Raw genomic sequence first — 25,509 nt, 5'->3', positions numbered from 1 at the left:
AACAACTTGGAAGAAGGACAGAGTGTAACGTAGCCAAGTTTGCTGACAATATAAAGATGGGAGGAAAAGCAATGTGTGAGGAGGACACAAAAAATCTGCAAGCGGACATCGACAGGCTAAGTGAGTGGGCAAAAATTTGGCAGATGGAGTATAATGTTGGAAGGTGTGAGGCACTTTGGCAGAAAAAAATCAAAGAGCAAGTTATTATTTAAATGGAGAAAGATTGCAAAGTGCCGCAGTACGGCAGGACCTGGGGGTACTTGTGCATGAAACACAAAAGGATAGTATGCAGGTACAGCAAGTGATCAGGAAGGCCAATTGAATTTTGGCCTTTATTGCAAAGGGGATAGAATATAAAAGCAGGGAAGTCTTGCTACAGCTATACAGGGTATTGGTGAGGCCATACCTGGAATACCGCGTGCCGTTTTGGTTTCCATATTTACGAAAGGATAGACTTACTTTGGAGGCAGTTCAGAGAAAGTTCACTAGGTTGATTCCGGAAATGAGGGGGTTGACTTATGAGGAAAGGTCGAGTAGGTTGGGCCTCTACTCATTGGAATTCACAAGAATGAGTGGTGATCTTATCGAAACGTATAAGATTATGAGGGAGCTTGACAAGGTGGATGCAGAGAGGATGTTTCCCCTGATGGGAGAGACGAGAACTAGAGGGCATAATCTTAGTAAAGGGCCGCCCATTTAAAACTGAGATGAGGAGAAATTTCGTCTCTCAGAGGGTTGTAAATCTGTGGAATTCGCTGCCTCAGAGAGCTGTGGAAGCTGGGATATTGAAAAAATTTAAGACAGAAATGGACAGTTTCTTAAACGATAAGGGGATAAGGGGTTATGGGGAGCAGGCAAGGAAGTGGACCCGAGTCCATGATCAGATCAGCCGTGATCTTATTGAATGGCGGAGCAGGCTCGAGGGGCCGTATGGCCTACTTCTGTTCCTATTTCTTATGTTCTTATGAACAGAGGAGTGCAGTAACCTGCAGTGTTACAGACCTTGAGCTGGTAATTGGGATTAGACTGGATAACCTTTTGTTGGCCAGCGCAGATATAATGGTAAGTACTGCAGGGAATCGAATACGGCCAGGGTGATCTGCTGGACTAGTTTCGATCCCCTGAATGGGTCGGAGAGGAATTTTCCCAGATTTTTTCTCCCTAAATTGGCTTTGGTTTTTAATCTGGTTTTTGCCTCTCCCAGGAGATCACATGGCTCCGGTTGGGGTGGAGTGCAGAATGTTTCAGTGTAAGGGGTGTCACAGTTGTGTGAGGCGGACTGGTTGGGCTGGGTGCTCTTTGCCTTTCCGTCATTGTTCATAGGTTTATACATAACCTTCAGGGCTGCTGACCAAGGGCTGTGCAGCTGTTTGTCAGCCGGCGTAGACACGATGGGCCGGAATGACCTCCTTCTGCGCTGTAAATTTCTATGTTTCTATATATTCATGGCATGGATTTGGGTGTACAGGGCATAATTTCAAAGTTTGCAGATGACAAGAAACTATGAAATGTACTAAACAGTGAGGAGGATACCAACAGACTTCAAGAGGACATAGGCAGACTGTTGAAATGGGCAGACACATGGCAGATGAAATTTAATGCAGGGAAGTGTGAAGTGATGTATTTTGGTAGGAAGAATGAGGAGAGATAATACTAAACTAAAAGGTACCATTTTAAAAGGGGTGCTGGAACAGAAAGACCTGGGGTGTACATACACAAATCTTTGAAGGTGGCAGTTGAGAAGGTTCAAAAAGCATGTGGTATCCTTGGCTTTATGAAGAGAAGTACAGAAACAAGGAGGTTATGCTAAACATTTATGAAATACTGGTTAGGCCTTAGCTGGTTTATTGCGTTCAATTCTGGGCACCAACTTTCGGAAGAATGTCAAGGCCATGGAGAGAGTACAGAGGGGATTTACTTGAATGGTTCCAGGGATGAGGGACTTCAGTTATGCGGAGAGACTGGGGAAGTTGGGGTTGTGCTCCTTAAAGCAGAAAAGGTTAAGAGGAGATTTGATGGAGGTCTTCAAAATCATGAGGAGTTTTGATGGAGAAAATAAGGTGAAGATGTTTCCTGTGGCAGAAGGGTCGGTAACCAGAGGACACAGATTTAAGGTCATTGGCAAAAGAACCAGAGATGAAATGAGGGAAAAAAAATGTACACAACGAGTTGTTGTGATCTGGAATGTACTGCCTGAAAGGGCGGTAGAAACAGATTCAACAATAACATTCAAAAGAGAATTGGAGACATTCTTGAAGGGGAAAATATTTGCCAGGCTGTGGGGAAAGAGCAGGGGAGTGGGACGAATTAGATCGCTCTACCAAAGAGCCGACACAGACACAATGGGCCAAATGGGATCCTTATGTGCTGTATGTGTTATGTATGTAAAGACTACCAAAGTGTAAGACTTGCCACTAGGGGGCACACCTGTGGAAGACCCAAGGGTCACCTGCACACCCTGGGCAAGCAGGTATAAAAGGTAGACTACCATGCTGCCTCCTCACTCTGGAGTTACAATAGAGACCAAGGTCACAACAGTTTGAGCTTAAGATGTGCAGTCTTGTGGAGTTATTCTAAACGTAACAGTATCATTCTATGATCAGGCAGCAGGCAGAACAGGGAACTCTGCCCAAAAAAAAGCATACATCTCAAAGGTCATCAAGACACATTTCATTGGATGTCACTGACACCAGGCTTTTGCCAAGTCTATCCCAGACATGTTGGCTTTTAACTATTAATCTGATAACCCTTCCGAAATTGTAAATTCAGTCTGTGTGTAAAACCTGTTCAGCAGGTATTCAGTGCCAGATTAGAGGAAGATACTAAAAACAACATTCTATTTCAAGCTCTGTACCTGTATCGAGGGCAGAGGAGCTTGGGCCAGCAGAGAGTAAATGGACATGCATGGCTCCAGAGTGGTGTTTGGCATGGTTAGAAAATGCTCAGGTTTAATTAGAGCACTCCAAGAAACACACAGTATCATTTGTGGAACTATACGTTCACCACGTTCTTCAACACTTGGCTTTGTTAATGAGTGAATGCGAGTATCAGTCGCACTGGTAGGTTGGCCTCATTCACTCATTGCCCAACCCGCCCTCAAGGCAAATGCAAAGGCTCTGTGAGCAAAATTGTAAACTATTTTATGTAGGAAACTATAGGCACAAGCCTGCCTCCTAACAACCTGGAACACAGCACATGGGATATTAAGACACCAACTGCTCTCTTAACTGTGTTTATTTTTCAACAGCCTTTAAACAGTTATCAGATTGTGTGGTAAAAGTGGCTGGGTGACATCCTGTAGCTCCCTTATCGGGGAGTCAGTGTGTTTGAAACAAAGTGTTAAGGAAACACTGTTGCTATAATGCCACAACCTGCAATACCTTTCCAACAGCAAGCTTCACTTCTCTAATTACTAATATGCAAAGCAGCTACCTGGGCAACTAAATCTTTCCACAGCCAAGATTCTCAGAAATGTTTGAAGTAGAAGGCTGGGTTTCCCCGAGACAGATTTATGAACATTAACGATCTTCATTGCACTGCCTGAAAGAGTGGTAGAAGCAGATTCTATAAAGAATTGACTGTATACTTGAAAAAGCAACATTGCAGAGGGACTAATTGGTTAGCTTTAATCAAAGAGCCAGCACAGGCATGATGGTCCAAATGTCCCCTGCTGTGCTGTATCATTCTATGATTTTTAAAATCTACATTTGAACCATTGAATCAAAGAATCACAGAAATTTACCGCATAGAAGAAAGCCGGCTGACCAAGAGCTACCCAGCCTAATCCCACTTTCCAAGCTCTTGGTCCATAGCCCTGTTGGTTACGGCACTTCAAGTGCACATCCAAGTATTTTTTAAATGTGGTGAGGGTTTCTGCCTCTGCCACCCTTTCAGGCAGTGAGTTCCAGACCCCACCACTCTCTGGGTGGAAAAAAAATTCTCAACTCCCCTCGAATCCTTCTACCAAATGCTTTAAATCTATGACCCCTGGTTATTGACCTCTTTGCTTGGGGAAATAGGTCTTTCCTATCCACTCTACCTGGGCCCCCATAATAATTTTATATACTTCAAATCAAGTCTTCCCTCAGCCTCCTCCAAAGAAAACGAACTCAGCCTATCCAATCATTCCTCATAGCTAAAATTCTCGAGGCCTGGCAACATCCTCGTAAATCTCTGATGTACCCTCTATAGTGTAATCACATCTTTCCTGTAATGTGGTGACCAGAACTGTACACACTACTCCAGCTGTGGCCTAACTAGTGTTTTATCATCATCAAAGGCAGTCCCTCGGAATCGAGCAAGACTTGCTTCCACTCTTAGAATGAGTCCTTAGGTGGCTGAACAGTCCAATATGAGAACCACAGTCCCTGCCACAGGCGAGACAGAGTCACTGAGGGTAAGGGAGGGTGGGACTGGTTTGCCGCACGCTCTTTCTGCTGCTTGCGCTTGGTTTCTGCATGCTCTCGGCAATGAGACTCAAGGTGCTCAGCACCCTCCTGGATGCACTTCCTCCACTTAGGGCGGTCTTTGGCCAGGGACTCCCAGGTGTCAGTGGGGATGTTGCACTTTATCAGGGAGGCTTTGAGGGTGCCTGGTCTCCAGTCGTCTTGGACCCCCTTGCCACTGGACCAAGACCTTGCTCAGCTAAGCCCATGTGGTAGCCGGTGGACAATGGCCACCCAACATTAAAAGAACTCGTGCACAGGCACCTTCCACTCCGTTAACATGAAGTTCGGGACCTGGAACGTCAGGACCTTCATAGACAACTCCAACAGCGACAGGCCGGAACACCGCACCGCCATAGTTGCCCGGGAACTTAGACTGTTTTATACAGTTCCAGCATAACACCCCCTGCTCTTGTATTCTATACCCTGGCTAATAAGAACGTAAGAACATAAGAAATAGGAGCAGGAGTAGGCCCTATGGCCCATCAAGCCTGCTCCGCCATTCAATAAGAACACGGCTGATCATCGACCTCTACTCCACTTTGGAGATCGATGATCAGCCATGATCTTATTGAATGCAGGTATTCCATATGTCTTCTTAACCACCTTATCGACCTGGCCTGCTACTTTCAGGGATCTGTGGACCTGCACTCCAAGGTCCCTTTGTTCATCTACACTTTTCAGTGGCATACCATTTATTGTGTATCCCTTGCCTTGTTAACCTTCTCCAAACGCATTACCTCACACTTCTACATATTTAATTCCATTTGCTACCTTCCTGCAGTCTACAACTTTCGTCTTCATTATCAACCACACAGCCAATTTTTGTTTCATCTGCAAATTTCCTAATCATACCCCCTACATTCATCTAAATCATTGATATATACAGGTGTAGTGTCCAGAATCCGGAACCCTCGGGACCGAGGCCGTTCCAGATTCTGCGTTTTTCCAGACTTTGGATCGTCTTTGACCGTCACCAAAGCCCAAATTCAGGTATTTCCGGATTTCGGAACGTCAGAAAGAGGAAGGGGCGGGGGGGTCACCACCTCCTCCTCCTCCTCCTCCTCCTCCTCGAGGCCGCCCGAGGTGATCGGCCTGGCCCCAGGGGCGAGGAGGCGGCGATCGGCCGGGCCCCGGGGGCGAGAAGGCAGCGATCGGCCGGGCCCCGGGGGCGAGGAGGTGGCCGGGCGGGCCCTGGGAGCAGGAGGTGATCGGGTGGGTCCTAAGGAGGAGGTGGTGATCAGGCAGACCCAGAGGAGGAGAAACATAGAAAGTAGGTGCAGGAGTAGGCCATTCGGCCCTTCAAGCCTACACCACCATTCAATATGATCATGGCTGATCAGGCAACTTTAGTACCCCATTCCTGCTTTCTCTCCATACCCCTTGATCCCTTTAGCCGCAAGGGACACATCTAACTCCCTTCTGAATATATCTAACGAACTGGCCTCAACAAATTTCTGTGGTAGACAATTCCACAGGTCTCTGAGTGAAGAAGTTTCTCCTCATCTCGGTCCTAAATGGCTTATCCCTTAACCTTACACTGTGATCCCTGGTTCTGAACTTCCCCAACATCGGGAACATTCTTCCTGCATCTAATCTGTCCAATCCCGTCAGAATTTTATATGTTTCTATGAGATCCCCTCTCATTCTTCTAAATTCCAGTGAATATAAGCCTAGTCGATCCAGTCTTTCTTGATATGTCAGTCCTGCCATCCCAGGAACCAGTCTGATGAACCTTCGCTGCACTCCCTCAAGAGCAAGAATGTCCTTCCTCAGATTAGGAGACCAAAACTGCACACAATATTTCAGGTGTGGTCTCACCAAGGCCCTGTACCGCTGCAGTAAGACCTCCTGCCTGAATAGAGCTGTTCCATTATTTAAACCAAAGCTTGCTCATTTTTCCTGAAATATTGTACTCATTTGCACTTTCTAAGTTTGCAGACAGCTCCCAAATTCACAATAAATTTGTAAGAAAATTATCCAACTTTATTATGCGCCAAAATCAAACAGGTCCTCACCTTGACAATGCTGATTGGTTTCCGAGACAGATGATAAGCCGTGTACAGCAGGAAGGTCAGAATCAGCGTAAAAGTTCTGTAGCTGAAAAAGAAATTCTGGAGTTTGAACTGTGTCTGAGTTCCTAACTTTTCCTCCCTTTCCTTCCGTGGCAGAAAGTGTGCAAATGTGCAGCATCAATGGTGGGGATCACACATGAATGACAGAGTATGCACATGTAGTATCACACATCACTGTGTACATCACACATTAGTAACAGGGACAACAACAACCCGCATTTATCATCATCGGCAGTCCCTCGGAGTCAAGGAAAACTTGCTTCCACAATAAAAATGAGTTCTCAGGTCTGAACAGTCCAATACAGGAATTACAGGCCCCAAGTTTCCATACGCGGCGAAAAAGGCGCACCTCAGAGCTGGGCGCCTGTGTTTCACGCCGAAAACGGCGGCAGAAAAAAAGTGCGGTGGGAGCTCGATGTCTGCTTGGCGCGGCGCACAGGGGGCGGAGCCTACTACTCGCGCCAATTTTGTAAGTAGGAGGGGGCGGGTACAATTGAAATGAGGCTTCTTGGTGCCGGCAACCCTGCGTGTGCGCGTTGGAGCGTTCGTGCAGTCTGAAGTAAACATTGGCACTCGGCCATTTTTTTTAAAAAAGTGCTGCAGAAAAAGTGAAGATTTGTTTCTTGGACCCCTGCAAAGGCTTGTATTTTAATTTTCTTGATATTTCTGTGTGTGAGGGAGTGCTTTTAGCAGCACTGCTGAATAAATCACCTGCTGAAATCAGTGAGTTCAGCTTTTCACTGCTAAACTTGCAGAACCGGTGCCTGCAAATTAAGGACTGTGTGTTTGGAGAAATAAGAGTGCCAATTCAACTTTGCAATGGATCAAACCATTGCATAATATATGTGATGTTGACAATGCAGCACCCATTCTGCAAATTTAAATATAAAACTGTCTATGTGGCTGCCTCTCCCTGTCCAAATGACCTCAGTCCCCCTCACAGCTCGAAGGCTGCTGCTGTATCTTTGGCTGCCGGCCAGCCACTGACGCTGCCCCTAAAGCGTGGCCGAATGGCCTCAAGTCCGTCCGGGTGCTGCATCTTCGCGGGGAATGAAGGCCTGCCTCAAGCACCGCAGCTCAGCTCGAAGGCTGCTTGCTGCCTGCCGCTGCCGTCGAGACACTGACGCCACACCGCTGCCTGAAAGGCCTGCCTGAAGCACTTTCACACAGGTAGGAACATGGTTTATTTAATCTTTTCTTTGCTTATAAATTTTTAATTCAGGTTGGATTTATTTGTATAATATTTGTATAAGTATAATTAAGGATTGATTGTAGAATTTAATGACTTCCCTTCCCCCCCTCCCCCCCCTACCTCGTTCCCTACACCTGATTTTTTAAAGTGCAGACAAGGTTTTTTCAAGCGTACAAAAATCTTCACTTGCTCCACTCTAAGTTCGTTTGGAGTACGTTTTCACTGTGGAAACTTTCAAATCAGGCGTCAGTGGCCAGACACGTCCCCTTTTGAAAAAAAAATTCTGTTCCAAAGTGAAACTGTTCTACCTGACTAGAACTGCAGAAAATTAAATGTGGAGAATTCCGATTTCTAAGATACTCCGTTCTACACCAGTTGCTCCTAAAAATCAGGAGCAAATCATGTGGAAACTTGGGGCCACAGACTCTGTCACAGGTGGGACAGACAGTGGTTGAAGGAAAGGGTGGGTGGGACTGGTTTGCTGCTCGCTCCTACTGTTGTCTACGCTTGGATTCCGAATGCTCTCGGCGATGGGACTCGAGGTGCTCAGCGCCCTCCCGGATGCTCTTCCTCCATTTTGGACGGTCTTGGGCCAGGGACTCCCAAGAGGGTGTCCTTGAAGCGTTTCCTCTGCCCACCTGGGGCTCACTTGCCGTGTCGAAGCTCCGGGTAGAGCGCTTGCTTTGGGAGTCTTGTGTCGGGCATGCGGACGATGTGGCGTTTACATAGCGATGTTAACTAGTAAAAACGTCCCAAGACACTTCACAGGACGATTAACAATCAAAATTTGACACCGAGCCATATAACGAGATATTGGGACAGGAAAGAGATAGATTTTAAGGACCGTCTTAAAGTAGGAGAGAGGTAGAGAGGTTTCATGATGGAGTTTCAGACCTTACGGTCTAGGTAGCTGAAGGCACCGCTACCAATGGTGGAGTGATGGAAATCGGGGACGCGCAAGATGGCAGAACTGGAGGATTGTGGGGCTGGAGGAGATTACAGAGATAGGGAGGGGCGAAGCCATGTCGGGATTTGAAACCAATTATGAGAATTTTAAAATCGAGCCGTTGCCGAACTGGGTCCCAATGTAGGTCAGCGAGCACAGGGGCGATGGGTGAGCGGCACTTGAAGCGGACCAGGAGAGCACTGGAATAGTCAAGTCTAGAGGTAACAAAGGGGAACACACGGCGAGACGGGGTGGGGGAACGCGGGGGGGGGGGGGGCGAGAGCGCGCGGGTGGGGGGGCGCGGATGTGGGGACGCGCGCGGGGGGAGCGGCAACACCGGGGGAGCAGCAGGTACTAGGGCTATTCAACTACTGCCGAAATTTTATTCCCGAATATGCTGAGATGGCCCAACCTATACAGAACCTGGTCAAAGGGGGGAACCCTCCCAAGAGCCTGTAAACTGGGGCCAAGATCAGGAAAGGCATTTATAAAGTTAAAACAAGCTGTCACAAGTGCTCCAGCCCTTCGATCACTCAACCAGAACATGGGGACAGACATAGACCAGTGGCATAGTAATGTCAGGACACGTTATCCTATATACAGCACACCTTAGTAAAAGTGCTTAACACAGGAAGGCTAAAACCGGTATCTGACGTACGAAGGGCAAGGTGGGAAGCAATGCTCTTACCCCCCTCAAAGGGACGGTAACAATAAAAGTATAACAACTTGCAGGTCACTACGCAGCGAGAGGAGCATCAGTGTAGCCCAACAAGAGAAGACGAAGGAAGTAGTCAGGCAAGTGAAACCCTGCTTGAGGAGGCAGACATAGATCTATATGTAGATGGGTCCTGCCGCTATATCAACGGGACACCACGGACAGGATGGGCAGTGGTAGATAGCAGCGGACAGGTTTGAAGGGAAGGACAGCTAGAAGGGAAGGACGGCTTATCCGCTCAAGTGGCTGAATTGGTGGCTCTCACCGAGGCTCTGAGGCTGGCTAAGGAAAAAAGAGTAAACATCTATACAGACAGTCGGTATGCTTTTGGAGTAGTGCATTATCATATGATAGCCTGGAGTAGATGGAGACACATGACTTCAGGAGGAGGGACAATAAAACACGAGGATATTGTTAAGAAATTAGTAGAAGCCTCCCTCCTACCCCAAGAGTGTGCGATGGGCAGACGAGGCAGCCAAGGGGGTGACGGAGACAGGTGCACTGGCCGGGGAAGGCCAGGTCAGAGTATGTACATTGGGCCTGAGGAAGTAAACATGCTTATGGTACAGGGGGAAGCCACTCCACAGGAAAAGGAGGGGTGGAAGCAGAGAGGGGCCCAACAAGGGACCGACGGGGTATGGAGGAACGATGGGAATGTGGTGGTCCCGGAAAGCATCCAGGGGAGCCGACTAAATTCATACCACGGGTATGTCCATACAGGTAGAACCAACATGATAAGTTCAATGTCCAGATGCTGGTGGTGGAAGGTAATGGGTAGACATATAGAGGACCACTGCAGAAGGTGCGTGACATGCGCAAAATACATACCCAGGGAGGAAAGTAAAGGTCAGAATGGGACATCAGCCCCGGCCGAAAGGACCCTGGGAAAACTTGCAGATAGATTTTACTGGACCGTTACCCAGCAACAAGGGGAAGACATACTGCCTAGTTTTAATAGACCAGTTTACGAAGAGGGTAGAAGTTTTCACCACGAGAAATGAACAGGCCTGCGCATTACTAGGGATCAGGCAAAAATGAATAGGACCATAAAAGCGGCCCTAGCCAAAGCAATCGAAGAGACTGGAAAGGGATGGGTAGACATGTACCCCGAGTACTGATGAAACTCAGGGCAAACCCTAGTCGGACGACAGGACTGACACCATTTGAACTATGAGACTGCCAGAAGTCTTGGTTACAGGAAACGAGGATGTAGGACCTTATATCAAGGACAACAGGCTGAAGGACAGCAAGGACTCTATTACAGGGACTCGGGCGACATTCGTTGTGATCAAGAATCAAAAACGCTGACAGTGACGGACGGAACAACAGTGGACTTAAATTGCAGTGTTGCAATAATGGGCATAAAACGTGACGAGGAAACGAAACAACATTGGGGATAGGCCAGTAATACGGGACCAATAATTAGTGGGAATAAGCCTGCAGTGTGTTTTATAACCAAGAGAGGGAGGGAGAGAGATACTGCCCCCAGGGGAAGGGGGTGCTGATTTCACTCAACATCTATGAATGGCGGTGGAGGGATATCTCCCGAGATAGACCCACCAACACGGCCCCACCCACTACTTTAGCAACAGTGAGCACTACCAGGGCCCCGACCATCACACCCCAGCGCCGCCAACGTGTCCAACTGTGAACACTGGGGCAAAAGGGGGATTGGTCATATGGCAGACCAAGGATAAGATACACTTTGGGGTACGCCAGCGAATAATTACTGTATTCCAAAACTTAACAGACTTAACCGTCCCCAACTTCTGCGGGTCAAACACAATCACAATCACTAAGGAGGTGGTACTCAGTAAGATAATGGGACTGAAGGCGGATAAATCCCCTGGACCTGATGGCTTGCATCCTAGGGTCTTAAGAAAAGTAGCGGCAGGGATTGTGGATGCATTGGTTGTAATTTACCAAAATTCCCTGGATTCTGGGGCGGTCCCAGCAGATTGGAAAACTGCAAATGTAACGCCCCTATTTAAAAAAGGAGGCAGACAAAAAGCAGGAAACTATAGACCAGTTAGTCTAATATATGTGGGTGGGAAGATGTTGAAGTCCATTAATAAAGAAGCAATAGCAGGACATTTGGAAAAGCAAAATTCAGTCAGGCATGGATTGATGAAGGGGAAGTCATGTATGACAAATTTGCTAGACTTCTTTGAGGATGTAACGAACAGGGTGGATAAAGGGGAACCAGTGGATGTGGTGTATTTGAACTTCCAGAAGGCATTTGACAAGGTGCCACATAAAAGGTTACTGCACAAGATAAAAGTTCACGGAGTTGGGGATAATATATTAGCATGGATAGAGGATTGGCTAACGAACGGAAAACAGAGAGTCAGGATAAATGGTTCATTCTCAAGTTGGCAATCAGTAACCAGTGGGGTGCCGCAGGGATCAGTGCTGGGACCCCAACTATTTACAATCTACATTAACAACTTGGAGGAAGGGACTGAGTGTAACGTAGCCAAGTTTGCCGACGATACAAAGATGGGAAGAAAAGCAATGTGTGAGGAGGACACACGAAATCTGTAAAAGGACATAGACAGGCTAAGTGAATGGGCAAAAATATGGCAGATGGAGTATAATGTTAGAAAGTGTGAGGTCATGCACTTTGGCAAAAAAAAATCAAAGAGCAAGTTATTATTTAAATGGAGAAAGATTGCAAAGTGCTGCAGTACAGCAGGACCTGGGGGTACTTGTGCATGAAACACAAAAGGATAGTATGCAGGTAACAGCAAGTGATCAGGAAGGCCAATGGTATCTTGGCCTGTATTGCAAAGGGGATGGAGTATAAAAGCAGGGAAGCTTGCTACAGTTGTACAGGGTATTGGTGAGGCCACACCTGGAATACTGCGTGCAGTTTTGGTTTCCATATTTACGAAAGGATATACTTGCTTTGGAGGCAGTTCAGAGAAGGTTCACAAGGTTGATTCCAGAGATAAGGGGGTTGACATGAGGAAAGGTTGAGTAGGTTGGGCCTTTACTCATTGGAATTCAGAAGAATGAGAGGTGATCTTATCGAAACGTATAAGATTATGAGCGGGCTTGACAAGGTGGATGCAGAGAGGATGTTTCCCATGATAGGGTAGTCTAGAACTAGAGGGCATGATCTTAGAATAAGGGGCCGCCCATTTAAAACTGAGATGAGGAGAAATTTATTTTCTTAGAGGGTTGTAAATCTGTGGAATTCGCTGCCCCAGAGAGCTGTGGAAGCTGGGACGTTGAATAAATTTAAGACAGAAATAGACAGTTTCTTAAACGACAAGGCAATAAGGGGTTATGGGGAGAGGGCAGGGAAGTGGTCCAGAGTCCATGATCGGATCAGCCATGATTGTATTAAATGGCGGAGCAGGCTTGAGGGGCCATATGGCCTACGCCTGCTCCTATTTCTTATGTTCTTATAAGCCTGTATTAAAACCTGACCCTGCGAGCACTTGAAGGCCCTGAATCAAAACCATGAGGTCTAAAGTGGAAAGAGGGACCGGGGAAAAAGAGGAATACTAGAAATGGTAGGCGCGGGATCGGCACGGTAAACACTATAGACCTACACATGATAGATAATTGGGTTAACGCCCTAACCCAAACCTTACAGGGATTGTTGGAGAGGGAATTGTCACACGTTGTGAGACCACGCCAGAACTAGAGCAGAAAGAAACTGGAGTAGAACCATACAGAAATAGTACGCGCAGGGTACAGAGCTTGGTTACTCAGCGGTATACAACATAACCTAAAGCAACTTCAAAATGGAAAAGTGCCGGATTGGATAACACTTGATGTATTTACCAACTAGATCTTGGACAAAAACATGACTCATGGCTGCGAGGTGCGGAGAAACAGTTATGCTTGTGTCCCAAGGGACAGACGTGTAACCAAACATTTAAGTCTATACCACAGTATGATGTTACAAAGGGAGATCCCCTATACCAAACAAATAATATAGAGGATATAAGAAATCAAACTCGTGTGCGGTATCATGACAGTCCAGATATGTAATGGAAGAGAACAACAGTACTAAGAGTCTTAGCATAGATGAATGTTATAAAAATAACCATCTTGTTTTATGTCGAGATCCACTACGAATAATCAAAGATGACTGTGGATATGACCAAGTGAACGGGTGCACCTTGAGTATCATCCCCGAGTACGGGACTACGAAACTACCGCTGTTCCACGAGGAAATGGGGAATGGTGTGTGAGCACCACGGCGACTGAGATGACGGTCACAAAGAAGGGAGTAGATACCCCATGCACCATCAATGGATACGGACTTCTGTTTTACCCCGCGCGTTTAAAGGGATACATTATAAACCCTGAACTAAAGGAAGAAACCATCAATGGGACAATGATAGACACTATCCAAAAAGGGTAGGAGAAGGCCATCGGGCCGCAAGGAAAACCGATACCCGAATGAATGAGGAACAGGGAAAGAAACAAAGGATACACCAGGCAGGGCATAATTCGAACATTGAGAAAATGTTGGCTAGATAGCATTGGTACACGAACTATGCTGGACTCAATGTACTGGTTGTAATGCAAGGGATCATACTGGTCATCTTGCTATTGTTAGCCTGTAAAAGGTGTAACCAACGTAAGAGACAGGCCCTAGCCTGAACTATAGTTAAAACATTGAATAAAGAGAATATAGACAGTCCGGCAGAAAGGACTTATTTAGTATAACCTTGATGGGAAAGCCAACAGGTGGGTCCTGCAGTTCAGGAAGTAGTGCTACCCAAGCAAAAGGGCAACCCTGGAGGCTCACCCATGAGGAATTAAGTGGGAAATGGTCTACCAAGGGCCATTAGGGGAGATTGTAAGGGGATAAAAAGTAGACTTGAGTAAATGCATGAGGGAATTAGAAGGTTCTGAGGAATCGAGAGTTCCTCTGTCTGTCAGTATGGATTGTAATATTGACTGATAATGTAAAACTCGCTTATGTATGTAAAGCACACTTATATATTGGGTTACATTGCTTACATTGGGTTAAGAAGAGGGAGGCAGCAATGCCTGATGGTTAATGAACCATCATAAATAGCCAACACTGCATTGACCCTTAGCACAGACTGATAGAAGATGAAAACATACTTTCAGTACTGAATAACAAGGGCAGTGCAGAATCAACAGCCTAGAAAGATAGCAAACCATGGGAAGCAAGGTCAATCAACACATCATGAGGAACTGAGGCAAAGTTGAACACATTCCGGAAGGATGACACCATGGGAGATGGACAGGTGGGGGGGGGGGGGAACCATTCAGAGCCAGTCTGATAAGGGTCAACGAATCAATGTAATTTCACTGATAGCAGTTGGCCAATCAATGGTTTCGTAGGAGGGTCGCACAAATCGAAAAATCGTATAACTGTTCTTGCAGAGCTCTTGTACTTTGAAGTGTTCATCGGAACATTTTTCGAGCATGTTCGAATAAAAAACGGTTAACCGAGGTTTCGCCTGCGTGATTCAGTGGTCGCTATACAATTAGCAGCGCATTTGGAAAGCAGTGGCAGAATCGGGCCAAGTCAGCTTGGATTTAAGAAAGGGAAACCATGCTTGACGAATCTTCTGGAATTTTTTGAGGATGTAACTAGCTGAGTGGACAAGGGAGAACCAGTGAATGAGAGGATGTGGTGGATTTGGACTTTCAAAGGGCTTTTGACAAGGTCCCGCACAAGAGATTGGTGTGCAAAATCAAAGCACATGGTATTGGGGGTAATGTACTGATGTGGATAGAGAAGTGGTTGACAGACAGGAAGCAGAGAATCGGGATAAATGGGTCCTTTTCAGAATGGCAGGCAGTGACTAGTGGAATGCTGCAGGGCTCAGTGCTGGGACCCCAGTTATTTACAATACACATTAACGATTTAGATGAAGGAATTGTGTGTAATATCTCCAAGTTTGCAGATGACACTAAACTGGGTGGCGGTGTGAGCTGTGAGGAGGATGCTAAGAGGATGACTTGGACAGGTTAGGTGAGTGGGCAAATGCATGGCAGATACAGTATAATGTGGATAAATGTGAGGTTATCCATTCTGGGGGCAAAAACACGGAGGCAGAATATCTGAATGGCGGCAGATTAGGAAAAGGGGAGGTGCAACGAGACCTGTGTGTCGTGGTTCATCAGTCATTGAAAGTTGGCATGCAGGTACAGCAGGAGGTGAAGAAGGCAAATGGTATGTTGGTCTTCATAGCTAGGGGATGTGAATATAGGAGCAGGGAGGTCTTACTGCAGTTATACAGGGCCTTAGTGAGGCCTCACCTGGAATATTGTGTTCAGTTTTGGTCTCCTACTCTGAGGAAGGATGTTCTTGCTACTGAGGGAGTGCAGCGAAGGTTCACCAGACTGATTCCAGGGATGGCTGGACTGTCATATGAGGAGAGAGTGGATCAACTGGGCCTTTATTCACTGGAGTTTAGAAGGATGAGAGGGAATCTCATAGAAACGTATAAAATTCTGACGGGACTGGATAGGTTAGATGCGGGAAGAATGTTCCCGATGTTTGGGAAGTCCAGAACCAGGGGACATAGTCTTAGGATAAGGAGTATGCCATTTAGGACTGAGATGAGGAGAAGTTTCTTCACTCAGAGGGTTGTTAACCTGTGAAATTCCCTGCCGCAGACTTTTGTTGATGCCAGTTGATTGGATATATTCAAGAGGGAGTTAGATATGGCCCTTACGGCTAAAGGGATCAAGGGGTATGGAGAGAAAGCAGGAAAGGGGTACTGAGGGAATAATCAGCCATGATCTTATTGAATGGTGGTGCAGGCTCGAAGGGCCAAATGGCCCACTCCTGCACCTATTTTCTATGTTTCTATACGGGCGGGTGTTGATTTCTTATATCAGGGATCAGATTGAGTAGACTGGGTCTTTACTCGTTGGAGTTCAGAAGGATGAGGGGTGATCTTATAGAAACATTTAAAATAATGAAAGGGATAGACAAGATAGAGGCAGAGAGGTTGTTTCCACTGGTAGGGGAGACTAGAACTAGGGGGCACAGCCTCAAAATACAGGGGAGCCAATTTAAAACCGAATTGAGAAGGAATTTCTTCTCCCAGAGGGTTGTGAATCTGTGGAATTCTCTGCCCAAGGAAGCACTAGCTCATTGAATGTATTCAAGTCACAGATAGATAGATTTTTAACCAATAAGGGAATTAAGGGTTATGGGGAGCGGGCGGGTAAGTGGAGCTGAGTCCATGGCCAGATCAGCCATGATCTTGTTGAATGGCGGAGCAGGCTCGAGGGCTAGATGGCCTACTCCTGTTCCTAATTCTTATGTTCTTATGAGTCCACCTTGAGGAAGAGAAGTCTTCTTTTTACCCTAACAATGCAGAAACCAAGCAAAGGCAGCGGAAAGAGCGTGCGGCAAACCAGTCCCACCCACCCTTTCCCTCAACAACTGTCTGTCCCACCTGCGACAGGGACTGTGGTTCTCGTATTGGACTGTTCAGCCACCTAAGGACTCATTTTTAGAGTCGAAGCAAGTCTTCCTCGATTCCAAGGGACTGCCTATGATGGTGACTCAGATACAAAACAAACGGTTTACAACAGTAAACACAATGCTTCCCTGCCATGCATTGCACTCCCTTTTGCATCCTGCAGGGTCCTTCTGCACACCTTGTTTCACCTTTCCCTGCACCACCTTAATGGCAACTTTCAAATGTCTAAAACTGTTGTTGTAACTACTAGGGTGGATTAGCTTAAAATATAACTGTTGGTCTTTCTGCACCGTAACCTCCTGTAACTGCTGGTCTTTCTCCTGCAACTGTGTTTCTAAGTGCCTACGCCTTACTGGCCTCAGTGGTTTGTTCAGTTGCACCTCCCCTTTCCTAATTTGCCGCCATTCAGATAATTTTCTGCCTTCGTGTTTTTGCCACCAAAGTGGATAACCTCACATTTATCCACATTATACTGAATCTGCCATGCATTTGCCCACTCACCTAACCTGTCCAAGTCAAAACCCTGCAGCCTCTTAGCGTCCTCCTCACAGCGCCACTCAGCTGCGTGTCATCTGCAAACTTGGGAGATATTACACTCAATTCCTTCATCCAAATTATTAATGTGTATTGTAAATAGCTGGGGTCCTAGCACTGAGCCCTGCAGCACCCCACTAGTCACTGCCTGCCATTCTGAAAAGAATCCGTTTATCCCGACTCTCTGCTTCCTGTCTGCCAACCAATTCTCTACCACCACTACCATCATGTGCTTTAATTTTGCACACCAATCTTGTGTGGGACCTTGTCAAAAGCCTTTTGAAAGTCCAAATACACCACATCCACTGGTTCTCCCTTGTCCACTCTACTCGTTACATCCTCAAAAAATTCCAGAAGATTTGTCAAGCATGATTTCCCCTTCATAAATCCATGTTGACTTGGACCGATCCTGTCACTGCTTTCCAAATGCGCTGCTATTTCATCCTTAATAATTGATTCCAACATTTTCCCCACTACTGATGTCAGGCTAACCGGTCTATAATTAGCCGTTTTCTCTCTTCCTCCTTTCTTAAAAAATGGTGTTACATTAGCTACCCTCCAGTCTATGGGAACTGATCCAGAGTCGATAGACTGTTGGAAAATGATCACCAATGCATCCACTATTTCTAGGACCACTTCCTTAAGTACTCTGGGATGCAGACTATCAGGCCCCAGGGATTTATCGGCCTTCAATCCCATCAATTTCCCAAACACAATTTCCTGACTAAAAAGGATTTCCTTCAGTTCCTCCTTCTCACTAGACCCTCGGTCCCCTAGTATTTCCAGAAGGTTATTTGTGTCTTCCTTCGTGAAGACAGAACCAAAGTATTTGATCAACTGGTCTGCCATTTCTTTGTTCCCCATTATAAATTCACCTGAATCTGACTGCAAAGGACCTACGTTTGACTTCACTAATCTTTTTCTCTTCACATATTTATAGTAGTTTTTGCAGTCAGTTTTTATGTTCCCAACAAGCTTCCTCTCATACTCTATTTTCCCCCTCCTAATTAAACCCTTTGTCGTCCTCTGCTGAATTTTAAATTTCTCCCAGTCCTCAGGTTTGCTGCTTTTTCTGGCCAATTTATATGTCTCTATCTTGGATTTAACACTATCCTTAATTTAGTTTGTTCGCCACGGTTGAGCCACCTTCCCCGTTTTATTTTTTACTCCAAGCAGGAATGTACATTGTTGAAGTTCATTCATGTGACCTTTAAATGTTTGCCATTGCTTATCCACCGTCAACCCTTTAAGTATCATTCGCCAGTCTATTCTAGCCAATTCACGTCTCATACCATCGAAGTTACCTTTCCTTAAATTCAGGACCCTATGCTCTGAATTAACTGTCATTCTCCATCTTAATAAAGAATTCTACCATATTATGGTCACTCTTCCCCAAGGGGCCTTGCACAACAAGATTGCTCATTAGTCCTTTCTCATTACACATCACCTAGTCTAGGATGGCCAGCCCTCTAGTTGGTTCCTCGACATATTGGTCTAGAAAACCATCCCTAATACACTCCAGGAAATCCTCCTCCACCGCATTGCTCTCAGTTTGGTTAGCCCAATCTATATGTAGATTAAAGTCGCCCATGATAACTGCTGTACCTTTCTTGCATGCATCCCTAATTTCTTGTTTGATGGTGTCGCCAACCTCACTACTACTGTTTGGTGGTCTGTACACAACTCCCACTAGCGTTTTCTGCACTTTGGTATTCCGCAGCTCCACCCATACAAATTCCAGATCATCCAAGCTCATGTCCTTCCTTACTATTGCACTAATTTCCTCTTTAACCAGCAACACTACCCCACCTCCTTTTCCTTTCTGTCTATCCTTCCTGAATGTTGAATACCCCTGGATGTTGAGTTCCCAGCCTTGGTCACCCTGGAGCCATGTCTCCGTAATCTCAATTATATCATATTCATTAATTGCTGCCTGTGCAGTTAATTCGTCCACCTTATTACGAATACTCCTCGCATTGAGGCACAGAGCCTTCAGGCTTGTCTTTTTAACACAATTTGCCCCTTTAGAATTTTGCTGTGATGTGTCTCTTTGATTTTTGCCTTGGGTTTCTCAGCCCTCCACTTTTAATTTTCTTCTTTCTATCTTTTCCTTCTGCCCCCATTCTACTTCCCTGTCTCCCTACATAGGTTCCCATTCCCCTGTCGTATTAGTTTAACTCCTCCCCAACAGCACGAGCAAACACTCCCCCTAGGACATTGGTTCCGGTCCTGCACAGTTGCAGACCGTCCGGTTTGTACTAGTCCCACCTCCCCCAGAACCGGTTCCAATGTCCCAGGAACTTGAATCCCTCCCTTCTGCACCACTCTTCCAGCCACGTATTCATCTGACCTATCCTGTGATTCCTGCTCTGACTAGCACATGGCACTGGTAGCAATCCTGAGCCTACAACCTTTGAGGTTCTACTTTTTAATTTAACTCAGAGCTCCCTAAATTCAGCTTGTAGGACCTCTTCCCATTTTTTACCTTTATCGTTGGTACCTATATGCACCGTAACAACTGGCTGTTCACTCTCCCCCTCCAAAATGTCCTGCAGCCACTCCGAGACATCCTTGACCCTTGCACCAGAGAGGCAACATACTGAAGGGTTAATAGCGTTAGTGCGAAATTGCTGTGCTTTAGAAAATGTACTGTATGACAGGATGAGATAAGCAATTGCGAAAAGGTCACAAGACACTGAGCAAGAACGAAACCAACCACACCAGACGCTGGCCGAAGATAAGGAAGTAAGCCGGCCAAAGACAAAAAATAAAACTCGTTGTGTAGACACTTTTGCAATACCAGATGTAGAAGCAGTGACATGTGACCTTTGCGGATAACGACTTTAAATACTCATTTTTTGGAACCCCAAATTGAGTTGTTGCCTGGTTGAGGGACCTACATACAACTGCCCTGGTACCTTGTATAAATAAACTGTGTGTGTTTTCAACTCTCTAACGTAGTCTCGGAGTAGATTTATTTCTACTTCAGCGTTTTCCCCCAACAGTTTTGGCGCTGCGAGCAGGGTGTACCAGTAAGCCCTCCTGACCGAGATGCGAACGTATGGGGATAAGGTCGGATTTCACAACATCCCAGAAATTGGAACGTCGAACCGGCAGAGGTGAGGCTGCCGGATACCCAACAAACAAGTGCGACTCTGGAAGGTTTGATAACAGACACAGTGAGTAGAAATTAAGATAAAGTAGAATATAAGTAAAATAAGTGGTGTGCAAGAGAAACGAGTGTCCCCGTCACTTCAATTGTCACAAACTATCTCAATCACCTAACTTGAGCCGGAATTAAGAGGGAAAATGCCCCACGCGATGGCCAAGGATTAAGGTCGAAGGGAACACCGGAAGGACAAAGTGACGGCGGAAACCTGTGAGTGGCTGTGTGATACTCATGAACTGGTGAGAGAGTTGACGGATAATCCCATCACAATAAATAAGTAACGGAGTAGACTCATTCACAGAGGAAGCGAGGGAAGGTCAGATCACATAATGGCGTCGGGGGAAGACCTTGAATGTAGAATTTTGGCAAAAGTTAGAAGAATTGTATGAGACCTACGATATGCATGAGCGAGATGTCCACCAAATAGTTCGGGCTAAGTGTCCAAAGGGCCGGTGGACAGGGCTAGCACCCCCTCACAGTGACGGCACATGGATACCTGCCGTGGGTGCCACAAGGGCACAACGGGATGCTGCCAGAACGGGGTTCGCCCAGGCTGTACAGGCCTTAATGGGAGCATTCACTCCAAATTGGGGATTGAAAATGCAGACCCACCAGAAAAAGGGAGAAAACGGCAATGACTACGGAGAGGGGTTATGGGTCCAATACCAAGAATCCTCGGGACAGGCAGCCCCGAACAGAGACGACCCAGTCTTCGTGAAAATGTTTAAGGACGGCCTTTTGGCCGACCATCAAAAGATCTTAAAAATGGGGGTGGTAGTCGCGGACACCTATGACCAAGCTGTCCAGTGGGCATGCCACATTAACTCTGGGGGAATAAAACAAGAAGTGGCCGCGGCTAAGAGTAGTAAGAGTGCGGGCCGAGGGGAATGCTACAACTGTGGCAAGACGGGTCATTTTGCCGCCGACTGCAGGGGCCCCAAAAGACCAACCGTCCGATGTGACAATTGCGGGAAAAAGGGACATGCCACTGAAAATGTTGGGCGCCCAAGGAGAAAAGAAATAAATAGTCAGTCAGGCCTTCGAGTAGAGGAGATGAACCGACAGCAGCTAATCACAGCGCTGAGGGACTTAGGAAGAAACTGAAGGCCAGCTGCCCCCGTGGGGCAGGGAGAGGATCCGCGTATTCACATAACAGTGCTGTTAGGGGGCCGGCAGCATGCTATGTTAGTGGATACCGGAGCTATGACAGATATTCCCTTGCCCTAAACATGTAGTCCATATAATTGGCGTGGGAGGATCTGCTACCACAGCCCTCCAGAGTGAAGTAATTCTATTGGAGATAGCCGGTATTCTGATCCCGGCACAATTTTATGTATGCCCAAATGCAGAAGGGACCATATTGGGGATCGACCTCCTGGAACAGTTAGGGGCAATAATAGACCCATAAGAGAATAGTTTGGAGAAATAAGGGAGGACGCAAAATCACAACGTACAGGGAACAGACTAATTTGCACAATCACGCAAAGGTCGGAAGTGTGCAACTTCTCACCCGAGATTGGGATACAGCAGGAGACTGCGGCCCATTATACGAACAAATGAGGGAAGTGTGGGCTCAATCAAAGCAGGATTGTGGGCTGGTAAAAACCAAGCCAGTGGTCATTCCTGGGCCCGAATACACTCCTCATAAGCAATATCCCATTAAACCTGAAGCCCAAGAGGCCGTAAAACAAATAGTGCAGGACCTCTTGCGGAGCGATGTCCTTCGGGAAGCCGAAAGCACTACGAACTCGCCAACCTGGCCCGTAAAGAAACCAGATGAGTCAGACCGATTGACCATAGACTATACGGCGTTAAATAAAGTAACTCCCCGCCAGCACCCCATCGTAACAAGCCCAGCGACCATATTTAATGGACTGAAACCAGAACATAAAATATTCACAGTCTTAGATATAGCTAATGGATTTTGGTCCATACCATTAGCCCAGGAGTCCCAAGATAAATCCGCATTCACGGTCAGGGATAGGCAGTACACTTGGACACGAGTGCCCCAGGGTTGTCACAACAGTCCGGCCATATTTCACCGAACTATGAATCAAGCCTTGGAGACCGTAGATTTAGCCCCCTACCGAAGTACCACCCTCCAATATGTGGACGATCTGTTGATTGCCTCAGAGGACAAGAGAGGACATATGGGAGCTCTAATAGAAACCCTAGAAGACTTAAAGAAAGCGGGATTTAAGGTAAACCCCAAGAAAGCTCAGATCGGATTGAAGTAGGTACAGTACTTGGGACACCAACTGTCGCAGGGGACAAAAACAATGCCCCACGACAGAAAGGAAGCAATTCGCATTATGCCCCGACCGAAAACAGTCCGAGGAGTGCGTAAAGTATTAGGACTCTTCAACTACTGTAGGAACTTTATAGCCAACTTCGCGGCAATCGCGGAACCCATACAGAGACTAGTTAAGGGAGAAAAACCAGCTCTAGAAAGTGTGGAGTGGGGCCCGGAACAAGAAACAGCATACGGTTAGATAAAGGAAGTCCTGATGTTGGCACCAGGCCTCGGACTGCCAAATATGAACGCACGTTTCACATTTATTGTGAAAACGAGGGCGGATTTTATGGAGCAGTAGTTACTCAAATGCATGGAGACCAAACCCACCCAGTAGCTTACTATTCCACCCAACACTCGCCCGTGGCAGGAGGTCTGTCAAGATGTGTAGCAGCCTTGGACTGCACAACGTGGGCGGTGAAAGTTAGTGAGCCAGTAGTAATGACAGGGGAGGTTATACTACATACCAAACATACCTTGGTGGAAATGCTCAACACCGGGAAATTGTGCTCCGTGTCCAACATCCGCCGGGCCAAATGGGAAGCAGTATTACATCCCTTAGATGGGTCCGTAAAAATTGTACGAGACACAGGGGAGAACCCGGCAGAGGGCCTCTTATCCGTGGGTGAGCCTCACGAATGCCAGTCATAGGAATGGGAGGACTCACCGGGACACATAATTGAGATTCCCCTTGAAAACCCCGAGCTGATCCTGTACGTGGATGGGTCCCGGAAATATATTCAGGGGACCCCGCATACGGGATGGGCGATGGTAGACGAAGCGCTAAACACTGTCCGAAAGGGAAGATTAGACGGAGGACTGTCGGCTCAAGTAGCTGAACTCACTGCCCTGACTGAAGCCCTCCAACTGGCCAAAGGCCGACGGGCAAATATATATATGGATAGCCGCTATGCCTTTGGGGTAGTCCATGACTACATGACTGCCTGGAGCAGGAGAGGGTTTGTCACTTCAGGCGGGGAGGCTATCAAACACGAGGGCCGAATCAGACTACTATTAGTCGGCGCCAGTAAACCCGCAGAGACAGCAGTGATCAAGGTTAAGGCTCACCAGAAAGTAGTAAACAATGTCCAACGGGGCAATGAAGCAGCGGATAAAGCGGCACAGGAAGCAAGTATATCCTTAGAAGTGCAGGAAGAAGTTGTATGTAGTATCATTACCAGGGAAGATATAGACACTGAGAGATTACATGCCGATGTAAATGATGAAGTAAAGAAAGATTGGGGCACAAAAGGAGGGAGCCAGGGTGATGACTTCGTATGGAGGAAAGATGGGAAGGTGCTAGCCCCGGCTTGTATTAGACAAATGCTCATGGAACTACACCACGGCATCAGTCATGTCGGACAGAATGTCATGATAACAAACATAACTGGGGATTGGTGGTGGCCAGGAATGGGACGGGACGTAGCTACGTACTGTCAGCAATGTGTCACGTGTGTCCAGCATAACCCAGGAAAGGCCGTTAAGTTAGAATGGCTCACCAACCATGACCAAGGGGGCCGTGGGAGTGTATACAGATAGACTTCACGGGACCTTTACCATCCTCAAGGGGCAAGAAATACTGTCTCGTAATAATAATCAGTTTACGCGGTGGGTAGAAGCGTTCGCCACGCGAAACTGCACCGCAATCACGGTGGCCCGAATATTGGCAGAGGAAGTAATCCCATGTCCCTATCCAAATCGATTCCGACCAGGGAACCCATTTTACCGGACAAATAATGAAGGAGGTGTGTGCTATGTTGGGTATTAGACAGAAGTTTCATATCCCCTCCCACCCACAAAGCTCTGGGATGGTAGAACGTATGAACAGGACGACCTTAAAACAGCTCTAGCAAAGGCCATCCAAGAGACGGGACAAGCTTGGGCGGATTTACTACCCACAATCTTGATGAGACAAAGGGCAATTCCTAACCGAGTGACGGGATTAACTCCATATGAGCTGATGACAGGCAGGGCGATGCACCTGCCAGAAGGAATCATAACTGGGGTATCCGATGTAGGACCCCTGAGGGATCGGATTAAAAAGTATGTCTTGGAACTGAGTAAGCAACTGAGGAAGGAAGTGAGGGACCGGCAAGCAAGCAGGGACGAAGAGAAGGAATTGGAGGACCGGGGGAGGTCCCGCAGGTAGGTGCGAAGGTAATGGTAAAATGTCTGCCAGGACGAACGGGGTTTGCTCCCCGTTGGTCTGGCCCATTTGAAGTCCTAATTAGCGGAGATACGTGCGCCTGCATAGATATGGGTGGGGTTGGCCGATGGAAACATTGGTCTCAGCTCAAAGAATATGAATCCAACGGCCCCAGCACAAGCGAACAAAACAAATAACCCTGTCTTCATACACATTCTAGGAAACTGAAGGTGGACGCATCAGCAGAAAACGCCGGAAGAAATAAAGACTATCTAAGATGAATGTGTTACGCAATATTATGTGCAGTTTGCTTTTTTGTGTAATTGTAATATGTAGCTTAGGGAGGACTCAGGCCAGAGTACCCCCACGGACCAAGAGAGAGTTGTATGTGAACACTTTTTTGTACATGTCATACACCTATGCCAAGAAAGCCAATGTTGCCAGCTGTTGGGTCTGTGCCCATATCCCCACACGCTTGGAGGAAGGAATTCCCCTACAATCAATCCCATTTAGTGATAATGAGACGGCCAGCTGGATGTTTGGAGTTAGAGCAGG

At 46.8% G+C, this 25,509-nt stretch overlaps 1 protein-coding gene across 3 annotated transcripts in view; it reads right to left on the bottom strand.

Annotated features, from left to right (window-relative positions):
• Positions 1-25,509, bottom strand: part of slc37a1 (solute carrier family 37 member 1) — a 161,241-nt gene that overhangs the window by 106,147 nt on the left and 29,585 nt on the right. For all 3 annotated transcript variants that reach the window (XM_070893262.1, XM_070893263.1, XM_070893264.1), the window contains exon 4: positions 6,464-6,545. In XM_070893262.1, the coding sequence (XP_070749363.1) occupies positions 6,464-6,545 (82 nt within the window). The remainder of the gene's footprint in view (positions 1-6,463; positions 6,546-25,509) is intronic.

The sequence above is a fragment of the Pristiophorus japonicus genome, chromosome 11 (genome assembly GCF_044704955.1).
Source record: "Pristiophorus japonicus isolate sPriJap1 chromosome 11, sPriJap1.hap1, whole genome shotgun sequence".
Taxonomy (NCBI): Eukaryota; Metazoa; Chordata; class Chondrichthyes; family Pristiophoridae; genus Pristiophorus; species Pristiophorus japonicus.
Note: the sequence above shows the minus strand (reverse complement) of the source record. Positions and strands in the feature narration are given on the sequence as shown.